Here is a 20767-nt window from a genome sequence, read left to right as displayed (position 1 = left end):
CGAGGAGTCAGGTTCCCTGTTCTTGGTTCACTTCCAGTCTAATGGGGAAGAGAGGAACCGTTCACGCTGCATATGTGAACTGCAGCAGAGCAGGGACGTGTCTGAGCTTTGGTGATATAACAGAAGATTCAAGACAAGACACAAGACCATCTCTGTCTGAACAGCTGGGCACTATTTACTGTAAGATGCTGCTCACGTGTCCCTAACCACAACATCTACACAATCAGCACTAAAGCTTGAACCAACTAAGACGTGATTCTTCCCACATTTACACCCACCATTCGGGTAAGAACGCCCCCTACTGGTCGCCGCCACACGTTAATCCGCGTTCAATTTTAATTTTAATATTATATTTGGGCGCTCTCATTTATTTTACTGAAGCACATCTTTACTAAGCGACAACTACAAGTCAGAGGCTCGTGAAGTCAAGTACTGCTGCTTCATGACGCTGTGACTCCCAAGCGGGCGCCTGAGTCAAACGTGACTTCTGTGATGAAGCTTTTATTTCCAAAGGGGAAATAATCCGCCTTCCTACTTGTGTCATGCCAGGCTGCAAAATAATCCCTGTGTGTGTGCGCGCGCGTGTTTATTTTCCCTCGGAGCATGTAGGGTACAGATGTTCAGCCTCTCTCTCTCCCTCTCTCTCTCTCTCTCTCCCTCCGTCTCGTGAGGTGATAAGTGCAGACGGCGTAAAGCATCGTTTCTCTCCCACAGGCTCGCGCGGCAGAGCCATGAGCGAGGACGCGTCCGTCCCCAGCAGAGAGCCGCGCTCCGCCGGCTGAGCCCCGCTGGAATGAACCGACTGGGACGGACTTCCAAGTCACTCACCTGTGGATCTGCGCCAGCATCGCTTCTAAATATGCCTTATTTGACCAAACCTCTGCTTCTGCTCCTGTGTCTGCTCGTCAGTGGCGAATGCCGTAAACACGGGCACCGCGTGCGGAGATGGACCGGTACCACGGAGAGCGACAAGCATGGCACGTAAGTAGAGCCACGTTTTAACTGTTATTCGCACATAATGAGCCAAGTGCGGCTGAATGTGTGTGTTTTACTGACGCCCATGTAGCCACAGGTTTAAATGCTGTTAAATACAGCGAAGCTTATAAATGTTACTTTTTATTTAGATGTATCACTGACATTGAGCATTTTTAAAGGACACCGGTCAGACCCGCTTCACACTAATCCAAGCCTGCTGCTCTGTCAATTAAAAAAAATGAAAGCGGCAGCAGTGTTGAAAAGCCAACGTGTTTCCACCAACACCTTCGTCGTCAGCAGCTGGACGCGGGGGAGCGAGGCTCACCTCTGCTTGAGGCGGGTCACGGTACAGGACGCGTCCCTGTGACGCCCCCTGAGACGCCTGCAGGAGGTGAGAATGAGCAAACAGCGCGTCCTGTCAGGACATGGGGGACACGGACCGGAACCATTAGATCTTTTGCCTAACTATAATAATTAACTAGCGAAGCGAAAAGCCTGTAGACCAAGCAGACAAGCAGCTGTGTGGAGTAGAAGGGTTGTAGTGGAAGCTGGAGGCAGAGCAGGGCCCTGGAGGACCAAGCAGTCTGCACCATGCTGAAAAACCACCATAATGTGATTCAGCTCCTCCATCCGTCCTCAGCCGCTTGTTCAGGGGCAGCAGGCTAAACGGAGCCCGGGACACCTCCTCTGAGGGGAGGGCTGTTCCCAGATCAGCTGTGGGTTCTGCTCCATCCATGTCTAAGTTCATCACTGAGGCGTCAGTGAAGCAGCGTCTCGCTCCGGGTGGTTCTGCAGTCAAAGTCTGCTCAAAGCCACCTAATAGAGGGAGATCAGGGCCTGTCTATTAATAGACATTTTTGGACCACATGTTGAACAGGAAGAGAAGAACTCCAGGGGTCGACTGATGGCGTTATTAACTTTAGCCGCTACCGTCAGTGTAGCAGACGCATGACATCATGTTCAGTCAAGGACACCGGAGTCACACAGCAACGCTTCCAAAGCCCCACAGAACTTGACTGGTTCTGTCTGTTATCCGTGAAAGATCCATACTGTAAAGAGGAGTCGACGCTAATTAGAGGCTGAGTTCCAGTATCTCCGTTGACCACCTGCTGATTCCGACTTCTCCTCCTCAGCTCCTTAACAAAGAAGCCCCCAGATGTTACCAAGTCTCGCAAAATGAAGACGGAGCATCTGCTCAAAGTAGATGATCACGACTTCACCATGAGACCAGCGTTTGGAGGTAGGTGAGGTGTGCTGTGCTGCTTCATCATGTGTTACAGACTGACGCTCAGCAGCCTCTGTCTAACCCGTGGCTGGGTTCATTCACATGTGGCACCTGGGGAGCTTATTTCTTTATTATTTTATTTGATTTGACAGAATTGACAGAATTACTGAAGTTTCATAGCTGTATATACATATACATATATATATATATATATATATATATATATATTAAAGGAAGCTTTGTGAGTGATATACTGGAAGTAAAGATTTGAGATATTTATTGGGTTTTTGGATTTTTAATTCATAGGGGTTTTTTTTACCTCTATTTGTATTCAGGCCTGTTTTCTGTCATACAGTACTCTTAACTTAGCTACTGCTGCCTTCAGAAGTCGCCTTATTAATTTAACATTGAGTAGCACATTGGCTCCTGTCTCTCTCTCTCCTCTGCCTTTTTGTCGATCGGGCCTGGACCTTGTGCTGCTGCTCCGTGGCCTTTGGCTCATCTGTTTGGCCTAATGGGTCCATGATCAGTCTTTGTTCTTGTCAGCTTGGTTTCAGTTGCTTTACTTGTGGATTAATCAAATTAACAAAATAAAAGTCTGGGTTAAATTAATCCATATCACAACACAGAATCTTCACACTGACTTAATTCAGCGGCCTTCAATCTGCCTCTGTGCAGCTGAGTCTGAGCTAAATGAACTGTAAGTGTTTAATCACAGCCCAGAATATGTCTCCATGGTAACTAAACTGACCCTGCTTCTGTGGAGCTAAGTCAAGGATGAGTTCAACCAAGAATCACCAACTGGTTGACTAAGACAATTCATCCCAAATCAAAGGCTGTATTTTGTCAACGTTTCAGACTGGAGCTGGAGCTGTTCCAAGATCGTTGTAGTTTTAGGCTTGGACCTGGTCCAATGTGTTCTTTTCCTCAGTGGAAAAGGGGAAAACGGTGATTGATCGTGGATTTGATCATTTACTGCCTTAAACCAGACGTCACCTTCAACCTCGCCATTTAACATACAGGTTGGCGCTGGTGGGAAACAGGATGGAGGCACATATGGATGGGGTCTCTGAGGGACAGGGCTACAGTGAACTGGGAAGGGTCTGGTTGAGCTGTACTGGAACCAGTGCTGTTACTGGACCTGGATTGGACCTGGAGTGTTTGACCTTGTGTTGGCCGTGTTCGTGGATGGAGGGAAGTGTCTGGAGTCCTAGAAGCAGAGCACTTGTGGCCTCACAGGTGATCGGAACCTCTGATATGCAGGAGGCTTTGATGCACGTACTACAGTATGTACTGTGTGTACTGTAGCCTGAGCCTGCAGTGAAAACATGTCACTAATCTTTAACTCTGACTGTTTACGTGAATGTGCAGCATTTCACCTTAACATAGGTTTCCCACGTTCTATCGCTTTTAAAACAACTCATCAAAGGTTCCACGTGTGATCTAAAGGCCACAGTTCACAAGCCGTTTTCTACACTTGTGTTCACGCCCACGAGTCAAATCTGAAGCTAGTGTTTTATCACGGGGATGTGTCAGAACTTAGCTGAGGGCCAGGCCTTTGTGGAGACGTTTTGTCTCACTGGAGAAACCAGAGGAAACCTGTGGAATTGGTACAAACCTCAGCTGAGCTTTCATGAAAATATTTGCATAGTAAAACACATCTAGACATGAAATAGGAAGGAAAAGGAATGTTTTCCTTTCAGCTCAGCCTTGTGCTCTGATGTTGTAGCTTGATGGGAGTGAACATGAACCCAGGCGTTTTTCCCCATTACAGCGATTGCTACATGGAGCAAGGCAGAGCACGGAGTAGCAGGAGGTCAGGGAGGAAATGGGCCTAAATATAGAGCAGAGGCACAAAGTCCCAGCAGAGGACACAAAGCAACGGTGATTCAAAGGGTTTGACTGGGGCAGAGACGGTCACAGCATGAGGAATGAAAATAAAGAATAAAACCCATGAACTAAAATAAAAACAGACTGGACATAAAAAATAAAAGCAGTAAAAGCAGCTGCAGGCGAACAGTCACCCTTCACCCTGCCTGGTTCTGACCCGACGATGCCTATGGACCTGCTGGGTTGGATCTGATCTTGGAAGGACTGATAAAGTCTACAGGACAGATGACCTCGGTTCCCTGGGTTCTGTTAGAACTCTGGCAGCATAAAGATAAAGGCTTACACACTTGAAGGCTGAGAGGCCAATGGTCCATTTGGGTTGTGGGTTGCGGTCCCGCCTATGACCTTTGACCTTTGAACTGCTTCCATGTGCAGAGTGTGAGGAGAACATCGCCGTCCTCTGACTATGACCACGCTCCGAGATGCGTCTTAATGGAGGTGCCTGCGTAGAGTTAGCAATAGCGTTAGCAATAGCGTTAGCGTTAGCTGGGCTCGATGCGGCTCCGCTGCAGCAGTGATGAGCAGATTAAGCTGGCAGAGGTTCTTCCTGCTTACAGCTTAGATTAGCACAGGCACCAATCTGTTACGCCACCAGACAGCTGTTAGCAGCAAATGACACTTTGTCCCAACTAAAGAACCGACACAGACGTTAGATGAGAGAAGCAGGACGTACCTGACACTAATGACGATTGTCCTGAAACACAGTCTGCATCAAAAAACTATATAAAAATTATCTTTCTTAATTAATTAAACTTAATTATTTTCTCAATATATTCATTTTGTAGATTAGTCTTGATTTATCATTGATGGTTAATGTAGTCGTTTCGTAGATCTGCTTGGCTCCGTTGATCTGCGCTGGGTTGACGTTGACGCAGTCAGAGGAAGATGCCTTCGTTTCACTGACTGTCTACGTATTACACATCTGCATCAGACGGACTGCTGCTCTGCAGGGAACCCTCCACGATATAAACACTGGTCAGCTGACGGAGGGCATCCTCTGTTCCTACTAAACCCAACATGTGGTGTTGTTGTTTTAAGTCACGGGCCCAGATTTAAGCTTTTATCACAGTTATGTAACCTACGAGAACTATTGTCACACAGCTGGAATCCTCCAGCTGCAGAATCACAGCTGGCTGCTTAAGGTCTGGGCAAAGTATGTTGTGTGGTTCCACTGCTGAACTATAGTTTACTATGATTAGTGATGCTGTTGCTGCTCCCACCTACTGTATCTCATTTACCTCCCACCTCCCAGTGACCAAGACAAGGCATCGAGCTCCAGAAGCAGGAGCAGTGGAACCCAGTCTAGTTACTATGGAGATATGGTACCAGCTTTTAAACTGGATTCAGGAGATCCCCTTTTTCTTACAGTGCATGTTCCACTGCCTGGTTCGTGTCCATCAGAAAGTGCTGCTCTGAGTTTAGTCCATGTTTAACTCAGTGATGGATACACGTGCTCTGTTTATCTCAGCAGCTCCACTTGACTTGGCTGCTGCTTCTGGACCAGGATGGGTGTAGTGGAACGGGTCAGACCAGGATGTTTCTGCAGGTCTTCATCATCCTGTGATGCGTTGACCTGTAGATGAGGCCGTCTGCTGCTCATTCATGTCCGATCACAGCGCGACGCATCAAACGTTGCCTTTTTCCTCTTCTTGCTTTGTACAACTTTTAGTAAATCTTTTATCTGAGGCTCTTTGAGCGGTGTTATCTCATGGCCTCAGGGATGCGCAGAAGTTAATCCCAGCCTTTTTAGGCACAGCTTAAGATCCTTAAAAGCTGAAAAAAGGACCAAACAACTAAGCTGTAACAGCCGAAGCGTGTCCATACGTACTGGACGTTGTTTAACAGCTGTTTTCATTCAAAGTCTGATGTAGACGTCACTCTGTGTTACATGTGGGCACAGCTCCACACATGTCTAGACCCAATAGACTTTAACGCTGCTCCATAGCTGCAAGTCCACTAATAGAATAGAGTGTCTTTATTCTCATGTTATAGGAAGAGGAGGGGCCTCTCAGACTTGTCTGTGTTGTTGTTCTGCAGGACATTCTACTACTTCTTGGAGCTACTGTTCATGCTCACAGGTCCTTCTAAGGTTCAGGTTTGAGAGCTCTGTGGTACAGAAATAATTAGAAACAATAGTTAAAACAAAAAAGTCAGAACAAACAGATGCCTGACTGAGCAAACAGCACAGAACACAGGTAGATGGGAATAACACAAGAAAACAGGGCCCAGAGACAGTAGCTGGATCCAACTGGATACAAAGCAGGGCCTGAATGAAGAGGACAGGTGTAATAACACTTGTTCTGAAGTGTGTTTCCATAAAGGATTTTGGATCCGCCACTCTCTGGGTCCGGTCTGTTTTGTGGGGTCATTCCAAATCCTAGAAAACCGCAGCAGCTCTGTGTTTGGACCACATAAAAGCCCTGCAGCCAGATGCTTCTCCAGCTGAGTCCTATTCACTAGTTCTGCCCGTGATACTTCAAATGACAACTCAAGACAACTCATTACCCCCAAACTTGAATTAGGCTCAAAGTCACACTTCCACACTTTCATCCAGCTACCGACCAATGAAAATAATCAACATATATTATAAATCCACTGCTTCCCACTGATTCTTTTTTTTGCTTCTCATGTTCATGGTTTCATCGTAAATGAGCTACTGACATGTTTCCTTCCTTCTGTCCTCAGACCTTTGATTTGACAGCAGTTGGTAGAGTTTAAATACAGTTTGGTCGCTTTGACGCAGCCGTCCATTGAAACAGTTCACACACAGGCCTAAACAGCTGCTCCAATGTCAAAATGACACGTTTTTGTTTGCTAAGGGCTCTAATTGTGTCAAAACATTTGAAAAATGCCACAAAAGCCAAATTTGCCTTCGAACAACACAACTTGCTAACAAGTATATGAACACGTCCAATCAGTCATAACACAGTGGACAGCAAAATACAAACCACTGAATCAGTGCATCGCTGATGTCATTGCAGCCTGTTGTTATTTACATGTATTGTCCGTAGTTTATGACAAATTGATTGTTTTGCAAATATTTGGATCCAGATTAAGAAATGCTTCAATGCAGTTTTATTAAATAACAGACAAATTGACAGACAAGTCACTTCTACTGACTGTAGTCACACGGATGAGCACAAAGCTGCTGCACCTTAGTCAAACTCAATGGTCCTAAAAGCTAAGCACCTGTGGAGACGAGGGGACGTTCTGTGAAATGAGTGTTTGACACAGCCGAAGGAGGAACGGCTTCTTCTCTCACATTCTAGTTGTGCTGTGATCTGCAGTAGCTGCCTTTACACTGATGACGTCTGACACACCATTTCAGTGGATCGTGTCAAGAAGCAGAAGAACCAGAGCCTTTCATCTGTGGCTTTGGTGACTCTAATCTATCATTTAGCATCTTTGGTAATCTCTCTGGATTATAGTCTGTATAGAAAAGTGATGCAAAGTGGTTCAGATCCAAAACCCCTTCTCCACTTCAAGTCTATTTACTGCACTGTATGTAGTGTCTTGATCTACACCATTAGTGTTCAGTAAGAAGCTGGAAGCTGGAGGTTGGCGACTGGGGGATGACAGCTGCAGATGGAGGATGGAGGCTGAAGTCAGAAAGCAGGAGGCGGGAATGAGGAGGCTGGAAGCTGTAAGTTGTAGGCTGGAGGTTGGAAGCTGCCGGATGGAGGGTGGAGGCTGGAAGCTGGAAGTAGGAAGCAGGAGGCTGGAAGTTGACAGCTGGACAGATGTCACTCTCAGACGAGATGATTGCATGGGCTCAGAAACAGGTTTACTGGAAAGGCTGGTGAGATGCAGGACAGGTGGAACTGACTGTGGTGATTAGTGGCATGTGAAGGCAGAATATGGGCATGAGTAGAAGCCATAGTAACCATGTGTTACCATGAAACTACAGTACACACTGTAGTTGTGTGTAGATTAAGGTCACAACATATTTACACTGTGCTATTTACTGTATTTTCCTTTTTTTCCATATTCTGTATAAGGCTTTAGTGAGGTAACATTGTGTTTGTGTATTTGTTAATAATTTCTTCTGTTTTCAGTTGTCACTTTCAACTATTTAACACTAAATGTATAATATGAATAAAACAGGATTTTTTGATTCACCTCATTTCATCCCAACAAATAAAAATATGTTATTTGTGGGGTTTTAGTCTGTTTCAGATTAAATCCTTGCAGATGTTTACACACAGGACGTCACCCATTGACTACAGTAGGTTCACTCAGCGTTAGCTTCCTTTAGCCAGTTATGACCTCAGAGCTCAGCTCAGTACCTGGTTGCACCAAACCCAGAGTCCATCGCTCACACCTCGTGCTCCTCAGTGATCACTAGGTCGCAGCCCTGGAGAAAACCTGGTCTAACGTGTTTGTGATGCTGTGTTCCCACCATGCGCTTTGTTTGGCAGGTCCTGCGATTCCTGTCGGTGTAGATGTTCAGGTGGAGAGTCTGGACAGCATCTCTGAGGTCGACATGGTGAGAAAGAGCGTTTGTTCAGATCCACTAAACGGACGACAAGGAGGAAAAAGGACCACAACTGGGTCTTCATCTCTAGTTGTAGTGACATGTAGCAACCAAGAAACAGTGCTGTTAGAGCAACAACAGCGGCACAATCACTGAAATTTGAATGTTTGTTTGTTGTAGAATTTGTTGTTTAACAGTAGTAAATGTGGTTGTATGTATTACTGTATAAAACATGCATCTCAGAGCTGAGGTAAAAAATAAAACAGGAGTGATTTAAGCAGATAAAATGTCCCAATACATTAATAATGAACAGGAGCAGCTCCGAGTAGAACAGCATTTTCTGGAGTTGTTGCTGGCAGTGAATGCATCATGTAATTAAAGATGTGTTTTCTGGAGGTCACTGTATAAATGAGTGTCACTAATAAAAACAATGTGACAACACCAACGAACGCACGCTGGTGCGATGTGACCTTGACCTGTAGCAGCTCTGGTGCAGCCTCCTCCCTGTCCTTCAGTTAAATGGAACAAAGAGAGGCCACAACCCATGTTGTTTGATTACAAATACTTCCAGGTCTGTTGGTTACCATTGACAACGGAGGCAGTGAGAGACATTTCTAGTTATTTTTAGTTTTATTTTGAACCTGGCCTTAAATCTGTGCTTGGCAGCAAACGCAGAGACACAGAAGGTCTGTGGTTCACGTTCTCCCGAACCTGGGCAGCTTCCACCTGCTGTTCATTAAATAAATAAATAAATAATAATAACAACTGTAATAAATAAATAAACAACCAAACAAATAAATAAAGGACTCTGACTCATTCTTAATCCTTCTCCAGGACTTCACCATGACCCTGTACCTGAGGCACTACTGGAAGGACGAGCGTCTGTCGTTCACCAGCAGCACCAATAAGAGCATGACGTTCGACGGGCGCCTGGTCAAGAAGATCTGGGTCCCCGACGTCTTCTTCGTTCATTCCAAGAGGTCCTTCATCCACGACACCACCACCGACAACATCATGCTGCGCGTCTACCCTGACGGACACGTTCTCTACAGCTTGAGGTTCGTGGGAACCAGAACTCGGCCCACTCAGAATCCAATCATGTGGTTCAGGTGTCACTTCAGAGCAAAGAGGGCACATTTCAACAAGCAACCTCTTGATTGCACATTTCACATTTGTTTTACTTCCAATAGTAAATTAGTAAAAAGCTTTTTTTTTAATCTGGATTCATCGCTGCTGCTGAACGTTGAGCTCGTCACCTGAAGCAGAGCTGACACAACGTAACGTTTACCTCACGCCGGCTCGGCTGAGGACACAGCCTGGTCTGGAAGGAGGCAGCTTAATGTGGAGTGAACAAATGATTTCCACCTGGTAATTTAGCAGCTCCCCGTGAGTCGGGAGAGGTGGCGCACAGCAGGAGGCCGAGAGCAGCTGGGTTTGTCAGAGTCACCTGAACCCGTCGCTTCTATTTACAGAGGCTGAAGATCAGCTTTATGCTCAGCTTTATGGGATGAAGCCGTTTGGTTTCCAGGCCATAATGTCCTACAGCCGCTCAACTATAAACATTAATGCTGGAGCCACCAACAGTCAGTAGCTAGTTCATCTCAGTTCATGCTACACATTTTGTTGTTTACCTGCGTTTCTGTGATAAATCGATATTGAAATGTTTTCTGATCTATATCAGAGTCAGATTAATGAAGGGAGAATCTCAAACCTGAAGCAGGTGTTCATGTCCAGGATGAGTCATCTTCTCCAGATGTCAGGAGACATCACAGATGTTTGGACTCTCACACTGTGTTCTATAGTAAATTCGAGCCTCTTTCCTATAATTCCTCTTCAGAGCTGTGAGATGTGCCTTATTGCTCAGAGGTTCAGTGTGAGGCCAAAATGCACATTTAACCCGTCCTACAGTCAGTGCTGATGAAGAGCCTGGTGATTTGACTGTCTCTCCTGTTCCACAGAGTGACTGTCACAGCAGCCTGTAACATGGACTTCAGCCGCTTCCCTCTGGACTCTCAGACCTGCTCGCTGGAGCTGGAGAGCTGTGAGTAGATGAAGCACGTCGTTCTCCGACCAAACGTCCAGTCAACGGCAGACGGCCTCCTGAAAGGCCCTTTATTAATAGCAGCCAGTGGAAGTTTCACAGTTAATCCAGATAAATGCTGATAAAAATAGCATATGAATTAAAAGCTGGAGGCAGATGCACTTACTCAATTACTGCTCACACGGAGCAGAAGGAGGGGACAGGGACAAGCTGTCTGTCTGTAGCCGTGCAGACGTGATGAGGCCACTGCAGCCGCTCGTTCAGCTTCTTCCTCGGGTTCTGCTGTCTGATGCTCTACAGCTTCTATAGGGCTGGAGACAGTCACAGCACAGAGCGTGGCAGCCGGACACCAGTAAAACCTAATGATCTTGCAGCTGCTCCATGAGTCTATGGGTCAGTTTGATCCTCTGTCATATGAACACTACACTTTAACACACACCTACAGTACAGCCATCCATCCTCACATCGTAATCATGACATCATCACGTCATGATATCGTCAAATCATCACATCGCAACATCTTCAAATCCTCACATCATGACATCATCACATCATCACATGTCCTAGGACATAGGACACTACACTAGTGCTGTGTTGTTCTACTGTCATTTATTCAGTGAAACAGTTAAACACTCCAGACCAAGAAGTTGACCAGCCACAGAGAGAAGTTTTTTTATGTATAACACTAATGTGTAGCTGTTTGTCTCAGGACATGACAGAAAACGTGTCAGGCCTTGGATGAGTGACAGTAATTACACTGTAATTGATCAGAGTCATGCTTTTATGACGACGTGTTGACAGTTTGTATAATAATTATCCAACAAATGTTTGTTCTTCTCCTCACTGCCTGAAATTCATACAAATGCTTTAGGTGTAAACACATGAAATGCATTAAAAAAATTAATTACAAGCTTCATCCTCCAACCATCACAGCTTTAATGAAACCTCGGCATTTGTGCCCAACTCATCTAAACAGAGGAAGCTTCCATACAGATATACAATATACACGTGACTGATCAAACCTGGAGCTCTGTGGCTGTGTCTCATCTTAAAGCAGCACGCTCGTGTTCAGATGGAGAAATAAGTGAAGTGCATTGAAAAGGCTTGTTTATATTCTTTGCAGCCAGGGTTCTCATTTTGTGTGCTTTGCATTTCTTTGCGTCTCCGCTCCATTTTCTGTAGCTTTCTCTTCTGTGGTCGCAGAAAAGGTTTTTGTGTGTGTTTGAAATCCTCATTTTGTAGAAATGGTTGTTTCTTTCATTAGAGCACATATTTAGAGGAATCGTATGTCCTGTGGTCTCATAACCAACATCATAGCGTAACAAGGTGTGAATATGATCTTTTATTGCTGAGGAAATAATTAGCATAAAATTAACATACTATGGCTTTGATGTGTGGAGGGACACGGATTCACCATCGCTTGGCTGGAGGCCTCAGATTTATCCTCTAGTTACAGTAATTGTTAAGATGAGACTCATTATGTGGACAAAGGATCCAGGTAGAGAGCACATGTGAACTCCACTCCTCCATCACAGGTGGGGCAGTGTGTCCTTCATGGGGTGAAGAGCTCTCCAGCTTCCTGGACAATAAACGGAGCTATGACTGTACAAACCCATGTCATCACCGTGTCTGTGCTCATAACCTCCAACCTTTAATCATCAGACGTCAGAGCTACAGTACAGTACCAGGAAGAACCCAGCACAAACTGAACCAGGGGCTGCTTCACAGCATTTGCCGCTTCATCCACCCAGCGCTGTTTAAAAGTCAGCTTCAAAACATCAACATTTAGCCGAAGTTGCTTTCAAGCACGCTACAGAGCGCAGAGATGAAAGCAACAGAGAAAACCTCCACAGCTCCTAAGGTAAAGAACCGCGCTCAGCAGGGGGCCTGCAGTCAGAGCTAATGGGATCCTTGAGCGGAGCAGGAACTGGCTGTTCAGGTTGCGCGTTGGTGATAATAATCATTTGCTTCTAAACACTAGTAAACAAGAAAACAGATCATGATCAACAATCAAACAGTCACTAAATAAGTTCTCGTTTTTTTCACTGACATTAGGAAAAGTTCACGTCACACAAGAGACTCGAACTCGCTGAGAGTCGACTCATTAATTTGTGAACTTCGTGTCTTATGGGAGCTGCTTTGCCTCTTAATGAGCAAAGTGAAGCATGTTTTAATTCACCTCTGACAGGAAAACTATGGGTGCAGATGGAAAGAATACTGTACGATTGATATTTTGTGAATGAGTGTCGTCAGTCTGAGGTTGGATTTACACCCAAACATCCTTTCAAACCTCATGTTCAGCATCTGTAAACATCCAGTGTGGCTCCACCAGGTTCATGTGTATGACATACATTTATACACACAATTTACAGTATTTCATACTGCTGCCATGACTCAGAGAATGAAGTGAACCATGACCTGTCCTATGCAGATGCCTACACCGATGAAGACCTGATGCTGTACTGGAAAAGTGGCGATGAGTCTCTCAGCACAGACGATCGCATCTCCCTATCACAGTTCCTCATCCAGAAGTTCCACACCACGTCCCGCTTGGCCTTCTACAGCAGCACAGGTACACAGTCACTTCTTATTGGACCTTTGTCTGGTCCTTGGGCTCCACTGCCTCCTGTCAGGGTCTGACTTATGTACTGAAACTAGCTGGTAAATGGAAGGAACGTGATGCAGCTTCATACTGGGAAACAATGAGGGACACATGTTTGGAGTGTGAGAACTATATAAAAATATATATATACTGTATATACAGATAGAATATGAACCGTGACATGAGTGTGTTAGAGTTGCAGGTAAATAAATAAATCAGAGTCACACAAATAAAACATATCTGTTGGAGTCTAGGATTTAAATGAGCCCCAGTCAGCAGCGAACAGACACCATGTTTCACAGCAGGTTTGTGTCGGAAAACACATACTGTACTACTGAATAAACGTCTCCACACACGACCATTACTCTCTTCCCGATAAACACAGACGCTGTGATGAGTGATGATGATGATTCATTCCTGTCTGGGGCTGGTGAATGGAGCCGCGACGCTCCCCCAGCTCCACCCTGCCTCACGACGGCTGCTCCCTGCTGTGTTTCAGGCTGGTACAACCGTCTCTACATCAACTTCACGTTGCGCCGCCACATCTTCTTCTTCCTGCTGCAGACCTACTTCCCCGCCACGCTCATGGTCATGCTGTCATGGGTGTCCTTCTGGATCGACCGCCGAGCTGTGCCGGCCCGGGTTTCCCTCGGTACAGAAGCGCCGGTGTCAGATGTGTTTGAAGGGGAATGTGATGAAAGCTGTGTGTGACGCGCTCCATCAGGGAATACACAAGCCTTCCACACGCCAACCCTCTGACTTTTCTTTCAATTATTTCCTGCACTGAGGCTGTTGTGGTTCTTGTCATCCAGGCGCCGTCCTTAGATCCGCTCACAGCTCAGCTCATCGCTGTTAAACTCAGCTGTTAGCGTGTTCTCGCTGGATCGTTCCTGCCATTTATTATTGTTTACTTCTTCTCTTCTATTTCTGAATGTTTGCTGCTACTTAAATAATTTATGCAACAATAACAAGTGTAATATTACAGTTTGCAGTAATGAAGAGAAGTAAAACAAACAAAAAAATCTGCTTTTTTTGTATATGTGAGGCAAAGGACACAATATTTAAAAAATAACTATAAAAAATAAAAATAAAAATAAAATAGCAGTTTAGTCTGCAGATGGTTCAGCCTCATGATTAGGTACAAGCCTCTAATGTTACATCCCTGTTTCAGTTACAGTAAACATGTGACCTGCTGTCTGATGTTTCAGGCTAAAACCAAATCCTATGAACTTACCTTTAGATTCTCAGTGACGCCTGCTACACTACAGCATCCTTCTCATCCACGCGCTGCTCCTGCCCAAACGCGCATGCACGCTCTGAGCGAGCCGTCTGTCAGCACTGGATCTGACGGCATCAGTTCACAGACTGTGTTTTCAAAGACAGGAGCTACGTCTAAGACATCCGTTTCCAAACTAGGATGCGGTTTAACTGCTTTGCTTTGTGCGCAGGCATCACCACGGTGTTGACCATGTCCACCATCATCACTGGCGTCAACGCGTCCATGCCGCGGGTGTCCTACATCAAGGCCGTGGACATTTACCTGTGGGTCAGCTTCGTCTTCGTGTTCCTGTCTGTGCTGGAGTACGCCGCCGTCAACTACCTGTCCACGGTGCAGGACCGCAGGGAGCGCAAGCTGAGGGAGAGGGCGCGCTCCCAGGTTCGTTGAGAGGAAACACTCCACGCGGCTTCTAGTGTTAATGAAAGGAGGCAGTTTATGAGCTGGACCAGACCCTTGAGCTGAAGCTGCAGACAGGCTCTCTGAGAGAGAGTCTGTGTGCAGCAAGGAATCAAAGGCTGCGAAGGCCAGCGGCCAAAATCTGTGTAAACAAACGTGCTGCTCATCCAGAGCGGCTGAAGTAAACTTAACTGGATCTAATTACTGCAGTGCGCTAATGAGCCTCACCCTTGGCCTAAGTCTGACTGACACCAGTCACCGGGTATCAGCCTATTAGTACAAGGGGGCTGTTATTGTGTCTTAATGAAATGCAAATGTGGTCATTGGCAATTATTAATAATAAATGTGTATAATAATTGTTAAAAATATATATGTTTTGGAAACAGGAAATGAAATTAATTAACTAATTACTAATAATCACATGGTCATTCTGGATCGTCTTAATAAGACGTGTTTTTCAAGTGGAGCAGCAGCGTTATGGTCTCATGCTGCTGGACGTTGAAATGACGGACTGGTTTCTACAAACTGGTAACGTGTTTATATGTTTATGTACACAACAATCTTAAACTCAACCTGGTCCAGTGATCATAATCATTAACCTCTCAACAATAACAGAAGGAGCTTGAACAGAGTGGTCCTTCAGAACCAGTCACTTTGGAGTGAGGGTCCCAGGGCCATGACGTCACTGATGTTCAGGTGTGGTCCTGGTTAATCCGCCGTTTTAACCAAGTTAACCTTCACCTTTGACCTCTGAACGCTAAAATGAAATTCTTTTATTACTCGAGCTCAGGTGGACGTTTGTGGTGCTGCTGCTCCTCTGGTGTCGCGTTTTCTGAAACGATGCTAATGGGATCTTCATCTAGTGTTTGTGCGTAGAGCATCACTCACCCACCACCATCATCTCTCTTTGTTAGTGTAGAGATCTCAACACGTGAACTGGCTGACTCACAGGAACTTTTTCCAAGGTGTCTGAAGATTCCCGTTGTGTATATTGGGTGCCTTCAGGCCACGAGCAGACTGAAACAACCATTATTAGCATGGACATACAGTAATGTCTGTTCTTCCTGTTTTTCACCCCCAGTCGCTGCCCTGCACCTGTGGCATATCCCAGACCCGGACCATGACCATGCTGGATGGCACCTACAGCGAGGCTGACACCAACAGCCTGGCCGGCTACACTGAGGAGCCCATGGTCCCAGAGGAGGAGCAGGAGGAGATGCAGGACGTCCCAGAGAAGCCTGAACACATGGTGGTGCACCTGTCAGTGAGCAGCGAGTCCACCACCACCAAGAAGAAGAAGAGCCTGCGGGCGCTTAACATCATCCAGAACACACACGCCATCGACAAGTACTCACGCATGATATTCCCTGGCTCTTACATCTTCTTCAACCTTATCTACTGGTCTGTCTATTGCTGAATGACGCCACAGAGACAGGGAAATGCTGCATCACCGTGACAGTGCTACCGCACTGAAGGCACAGCGCTGATCGTTATATTCAGACTCCGAGCTCTTCTCGCTATCCTAGTCCTTCATGCAGCAGTTTGAATGTTCAGTAGTTCTCTAAACCAGAACATGTTCGTTTGGATCACGTCACTGATGCTCATTATCTCTGTCGGCTCTGTTTTTTGTCACTGCTGAAAATCAGCTGTGATCAATCTATTGGACGTCTTACATTGATGGACGCTGTCCACCTGCATGTCTTCATGCTGCTTTAATTATTATTATTATATATTCATATGAAACAATCACCAGAGATGAATCGTGTTTATCAGGTTCCTGGTAGATTATCCAACAAACAGGACATTATTACTAGACTAGTTAGTCTAGACTAGACTTGACTCCACTAGACTGAAATATACTAGACCAGGGGTCCCCAACCCTCGGCCGCGGGCCGGTACCTGGCCGTGAAAGAATACTTAACTTACATTTTTTCCGTTTTATTTATTGTGTGATTCTGAACGATGTTTAGTTTTGGAAAATTTACCGGAGACTCTCGGAGCGCTACATCCGTCTACGATGTTTGCCTCGGTCACGTGTCTTACCTACAACCGCTACCTTCATGAAGGGGCTGCTCTGGCCGGTAACACATAATACATTACCACTAAAATGAAACCCATAAAGGTTTTTATGCTGGTAGTATTATTTTATTTTGCTGTATATTTTTGCCACACCATAAAGACCGGTCCGTGAAAATATTGTGTGACATCAAACTGGTCCGTGGAACAAAAGAGGTTGGTGACCGCTGGACTAGACTTGACTATACTGATGAGATGCGAATCAACCAGACCAGGAGCAGATAGTGGAAGCGGTTCTGGAGGCTTGTTTAGTGGTGCTTTGAGCTGTAACATGTTTACATGATTACCTTGATTCTCACAGTTCAGGTAAGGTTGATGAAAGTGTGTCTGTGCATAACCATAATAATTGAAAACCCTTGACTTGGTACAAGATATTCAACAATTCAAACTTTTTGCTGTGATGTTGCTCTTTTATTCAACAGCAAACTTGTGATTCCACTACTTGCAGATCAAATAAGATCAAACATTTCAGAAGTTTTCCATATAACAACAAACCTTAAGGTGAAAGGTTCTTGTGATACAGTAACTGTAATGTGTCGATTTCTTTATCTGGTGGTCAACTTAGTGTCAGCAAACATTTCTTTTATGATTCCATCCAAACCTATTACAGGAGTATTAGAATCCAACACAATGACACAGATGATGACATCTCTAGTCATATTACAGAAGAGGAAAGTGAAATGGGACACATCAACCAGCTCACTTGCTCCAGCGTGTCTGGGGGTGTTTATAGTGGTGCTGGCTCTGGACCCACTCACCCCATCACTCGTACCACAGACCCTGACCCTGAAGCTCAGGGCCCAGGTCTGCCCTCACACCAGCAGGAAGCCTTACTGTACCTTCAGAGAGGTAGATGCATTGTCTGGTCTATTCTGCACCGTGTGTTTGGAAGTCATGTCCAAACGATTTATTCATTCTGTTGGAATCTTTCTGTTTTTGCCTTAAATATGGAATTTGCTGATATTCTAGAAATCTGGTTCTAGTGATTCCACAATGGGACAAAATAGTTGCTAGAGAAAATGTGTTTCTGGTGTGTAACATGTTTATTATGCCAAACCATGAGATGTATTATCTGAAAGATGTCTGAACTGTTTGCGGAACCGACCAAGCAGCAAAAACTAATAGAACCATCATTAGAATCCCCACAAAACTGTCAAAGGGACATTAAGATACCGCAGTACTGATTATGGTGTTTAACTTGAGAATGATCTGTAAATTTTGTTTAATTAAGAACCAGAGTCTCCTGGAATAGATTTATTTATTCATAGATGTGTAGTAATCTGTTGGCAAAGAAGTTTAGAAGAATTTATTCTATACCACCACAACCTTTGCATAAAAAGCTGATTTGTAGTGTTTTTTTAATGCACGTGTCCAATGCCTTAAACCAACTTAAACCATACCTGAAAGTTTGGGATCATTGACAACAAATAGTTCTAGGCAGGACCATCATTCCGACAATCATTTCATCATTCCATGTGACAATTTATTACTGTATGTGTGTTACAAACCCACCAACAGCAGAAATGAAAATTCTCTGACCAAAGTATTTATTAAACCAATCAAATGCTGGTACAGGCAATACTGAAAACAGAAAGTACAATATTATACAAACATTTGAATCCACACGGGATCATCAGGAGAAGCCCTGGGAAACAAACTCGAACCCACATGGGCCCCACCTGGGACCTGGGACTGCAACCAGGTCGCCTCTGTTGCTTTCAGTAATAGGACGACATCCATCTGTATCAGGCATGAGGCCAATTCACTACATACATACATATCTACTGTTCCCTGAGTAGTGGTAGGAGAGGTGCTTTGAAAGCTGATGTTGATTGGCCAAACTGGAAGAAACTGAAAGAAATGAGACTGAAGTCTGCAGGTTTTGGAGAAACAATAATACATCGTCAGCGTATAGATTCATTTAATCATGTACATTTTTTGATTATTTCAGTAATTTCAGTAATACAAATTCATTGTTTTGTCTAATTGCTACAACTAATGTTTCATTGACGATTACAATGAACTATGCTAATGATCTAGAGATCATAGAGATAACAAACTCAGAGCCACTTATCATGGGTCACACATACTTTTATAAAACTAATCTGTGTAAAGTAAATGTTTGCAACACAACAGTAGATGCTAACATTTTGTAAGTGTCACATTACAAAAAGACAAGAAGTTTTATTTGTCTTACTTGTCTGTTCATATGGCTTGTAGTCATTGGATAGCCTGTCCAGGGTTTACCCCTCCAGCACAGGGTGACCCTTACCAGGATGTGGGTCAAATGGGATAAATGTTAAAACAACACAATTATTCTTTCATATTTTGAATCAAGACTGCAGCAGCAACATCCTGTAGCAGATTGACAGTCATTACATCATTTACTACTGTATACTGTATGTGAACGGTGTTTAACAATCTGCTCTGTCTAATCAAAAGAGTCAAGAGTCATGCACCATTAGGTGTGAATTTTGGAATAGAAAGTAGAATCAAATTTATTTTCGCTATTAAAATCAAATAATTTCCACTTGTTCAGGAGAAAATACATTTTAATCCAACTATAACTAAACAGTGGCTATGTTGGTTGCCACCTTTACCTTCCTTTTAGTTCCATTAATTATGTTCTCTTACAACACAAAAGCTCTTTCACAGTGTGGTTACCGGTCTAAGCTTCATTCAAATATTTGTTGGTTAATTTAATCCAAGGCTAAAGGTGCTGAACACTTTGATCAAACAGGCTCAAATGATGTGGGAAGAAAGAACAGAAACAGCAGAATTAAAATGAGGCCATTTGAGTTCAATGATGTTCAATGATGCTTAGGGACATTTATCAATATTCCCTTTAATATACTGCTACAGAGGGAACATACTGTACAGTATGTGATGAAAATGAATCATGCAGCATCAAAACAATTCAGTCAGCATCAGGAATGAAAAGGTAGCAGCTACAGTACATGTACATTTTCTGCACATTTTCACTATAAGTCGTCTGCACATTTTCACTATAAGTCGTCTGTTCTGTAATATTAGGTTAGTTCAGTCTCTGTCCACTGTATCACCTCCTCCATCTACTGGCCTTTGTTTCACACTCCAAAGGATATCAGAAAATATGGGTACCAAGCAGGATGTGACATGTCAGGAGCTGGTGAATTTAACGAAATGGCCAAGATACAACAAGCTAGAATTTCACTGCAGTGTTTTAGACCCATGGAGCTCTTTGCTCTCATACAATGTAAATGTAACACACTGGTTGTTTAAAAGAAGGACGTGTTTCTAATTTACTTTTTTTTCTTTACAGCTTATACACAGAATGTGAAGTTAACCCTGTTTAGGTCACCACGTTGTGAGGACTGCGTTGCCTTTCTCATGCTGTCTGAGAATCTCTACCTGACTTAGCAGAGCTTGTCCTTAAAATTGTTTCTAAACTGTAAATTACAACGTTGTTTCAAATAAAACACAAGTCAAACAAGTTAAATGGCTTTGAACAATTGAGTGTTATCTTAATCCAGTGTCTTCTTTGACTGAACACAACACTAACCTCCTCATGGTTACATGAATGTAAGCAGCACCTGGGGATTCATGTACAAAGACTTGCGTAGATTTCCTCCAGAAAACTACATACAGTAAGTAGAAAGAAGAATAGATGTATCAACCTCTACTAAGCACGGATCTACGCATGTTTCCTTGATAGTGACCAATCAACGTGGAATATAAGCCTCCATATAAATATTTAAATTATTTAAATATGATCTGCGTCTGTGCAGTACAGTGAGTGGGACCGTGTGTGTGGAGGTGCCAATGTTGAA

General features: G+C 44.3%; 1 protein-coding gene across 2 annotated transcripts; it reads left to right on the top strand.

Annotated features, from left to right (window-relative positions):
* Positions 1 to 437: 437 nt before the first annotated feature.
* On the top strand, positions 438 to 20436 carry gabrr2a (gamma-aminobutyric acid type A receptor subunit rho2a). Of its 2 annotated transcripts, none has more exons than XM_055505754.1 (9): positions 438 to 981; positions 2109 to 2215; positions 8509 to 8576; positions 9399 to 9622; positions 10523 to 10605; positions 13037 to 13177; positions 13593 to 13859; positions 14656 to 14864; positions 15964 to 20436. In XM_055505754.1, exons 1-9 carry the CDS (start codon positions 794 to 796, stop codon positions 16297 to 16299), a joined length of 1623 nt encoding a protein of 540 aa, XP_055361729.1. In that variant the 5' UTR covers positions 438 to 793; the 3' UTR covers positions 16300 to 20436. The 2 variants fall into 2 exon arrangements, with proteins under 2 accessions (XP_055361729.1, XP_028994904.1); XM_029139071.3 differs by having other exon boundaries at positions 510 to 981; positions 13707 to 13859.
* The last annotated feature ends 331 nt before the right edge of the window (positions 20437 to 20767 follow it).

The sequence above is a fragment of the Betta splendens genome, chromosome 22 (assembly GCF_900634795.4).
Source record: "Betta splendens chromosome 22, fBetSpl5.4, whole genome shotgun sequence".
NCBI lineage: Eukaryota > Metazoa > Chordata > Actinopteri > Anabantiformes > Osphronemidae > Betta > Betta splendens.
Note: the sequence above shows the minus strand (reverse complement) of the source record. Positions and strands in the feature narration are given on the sequence as shown.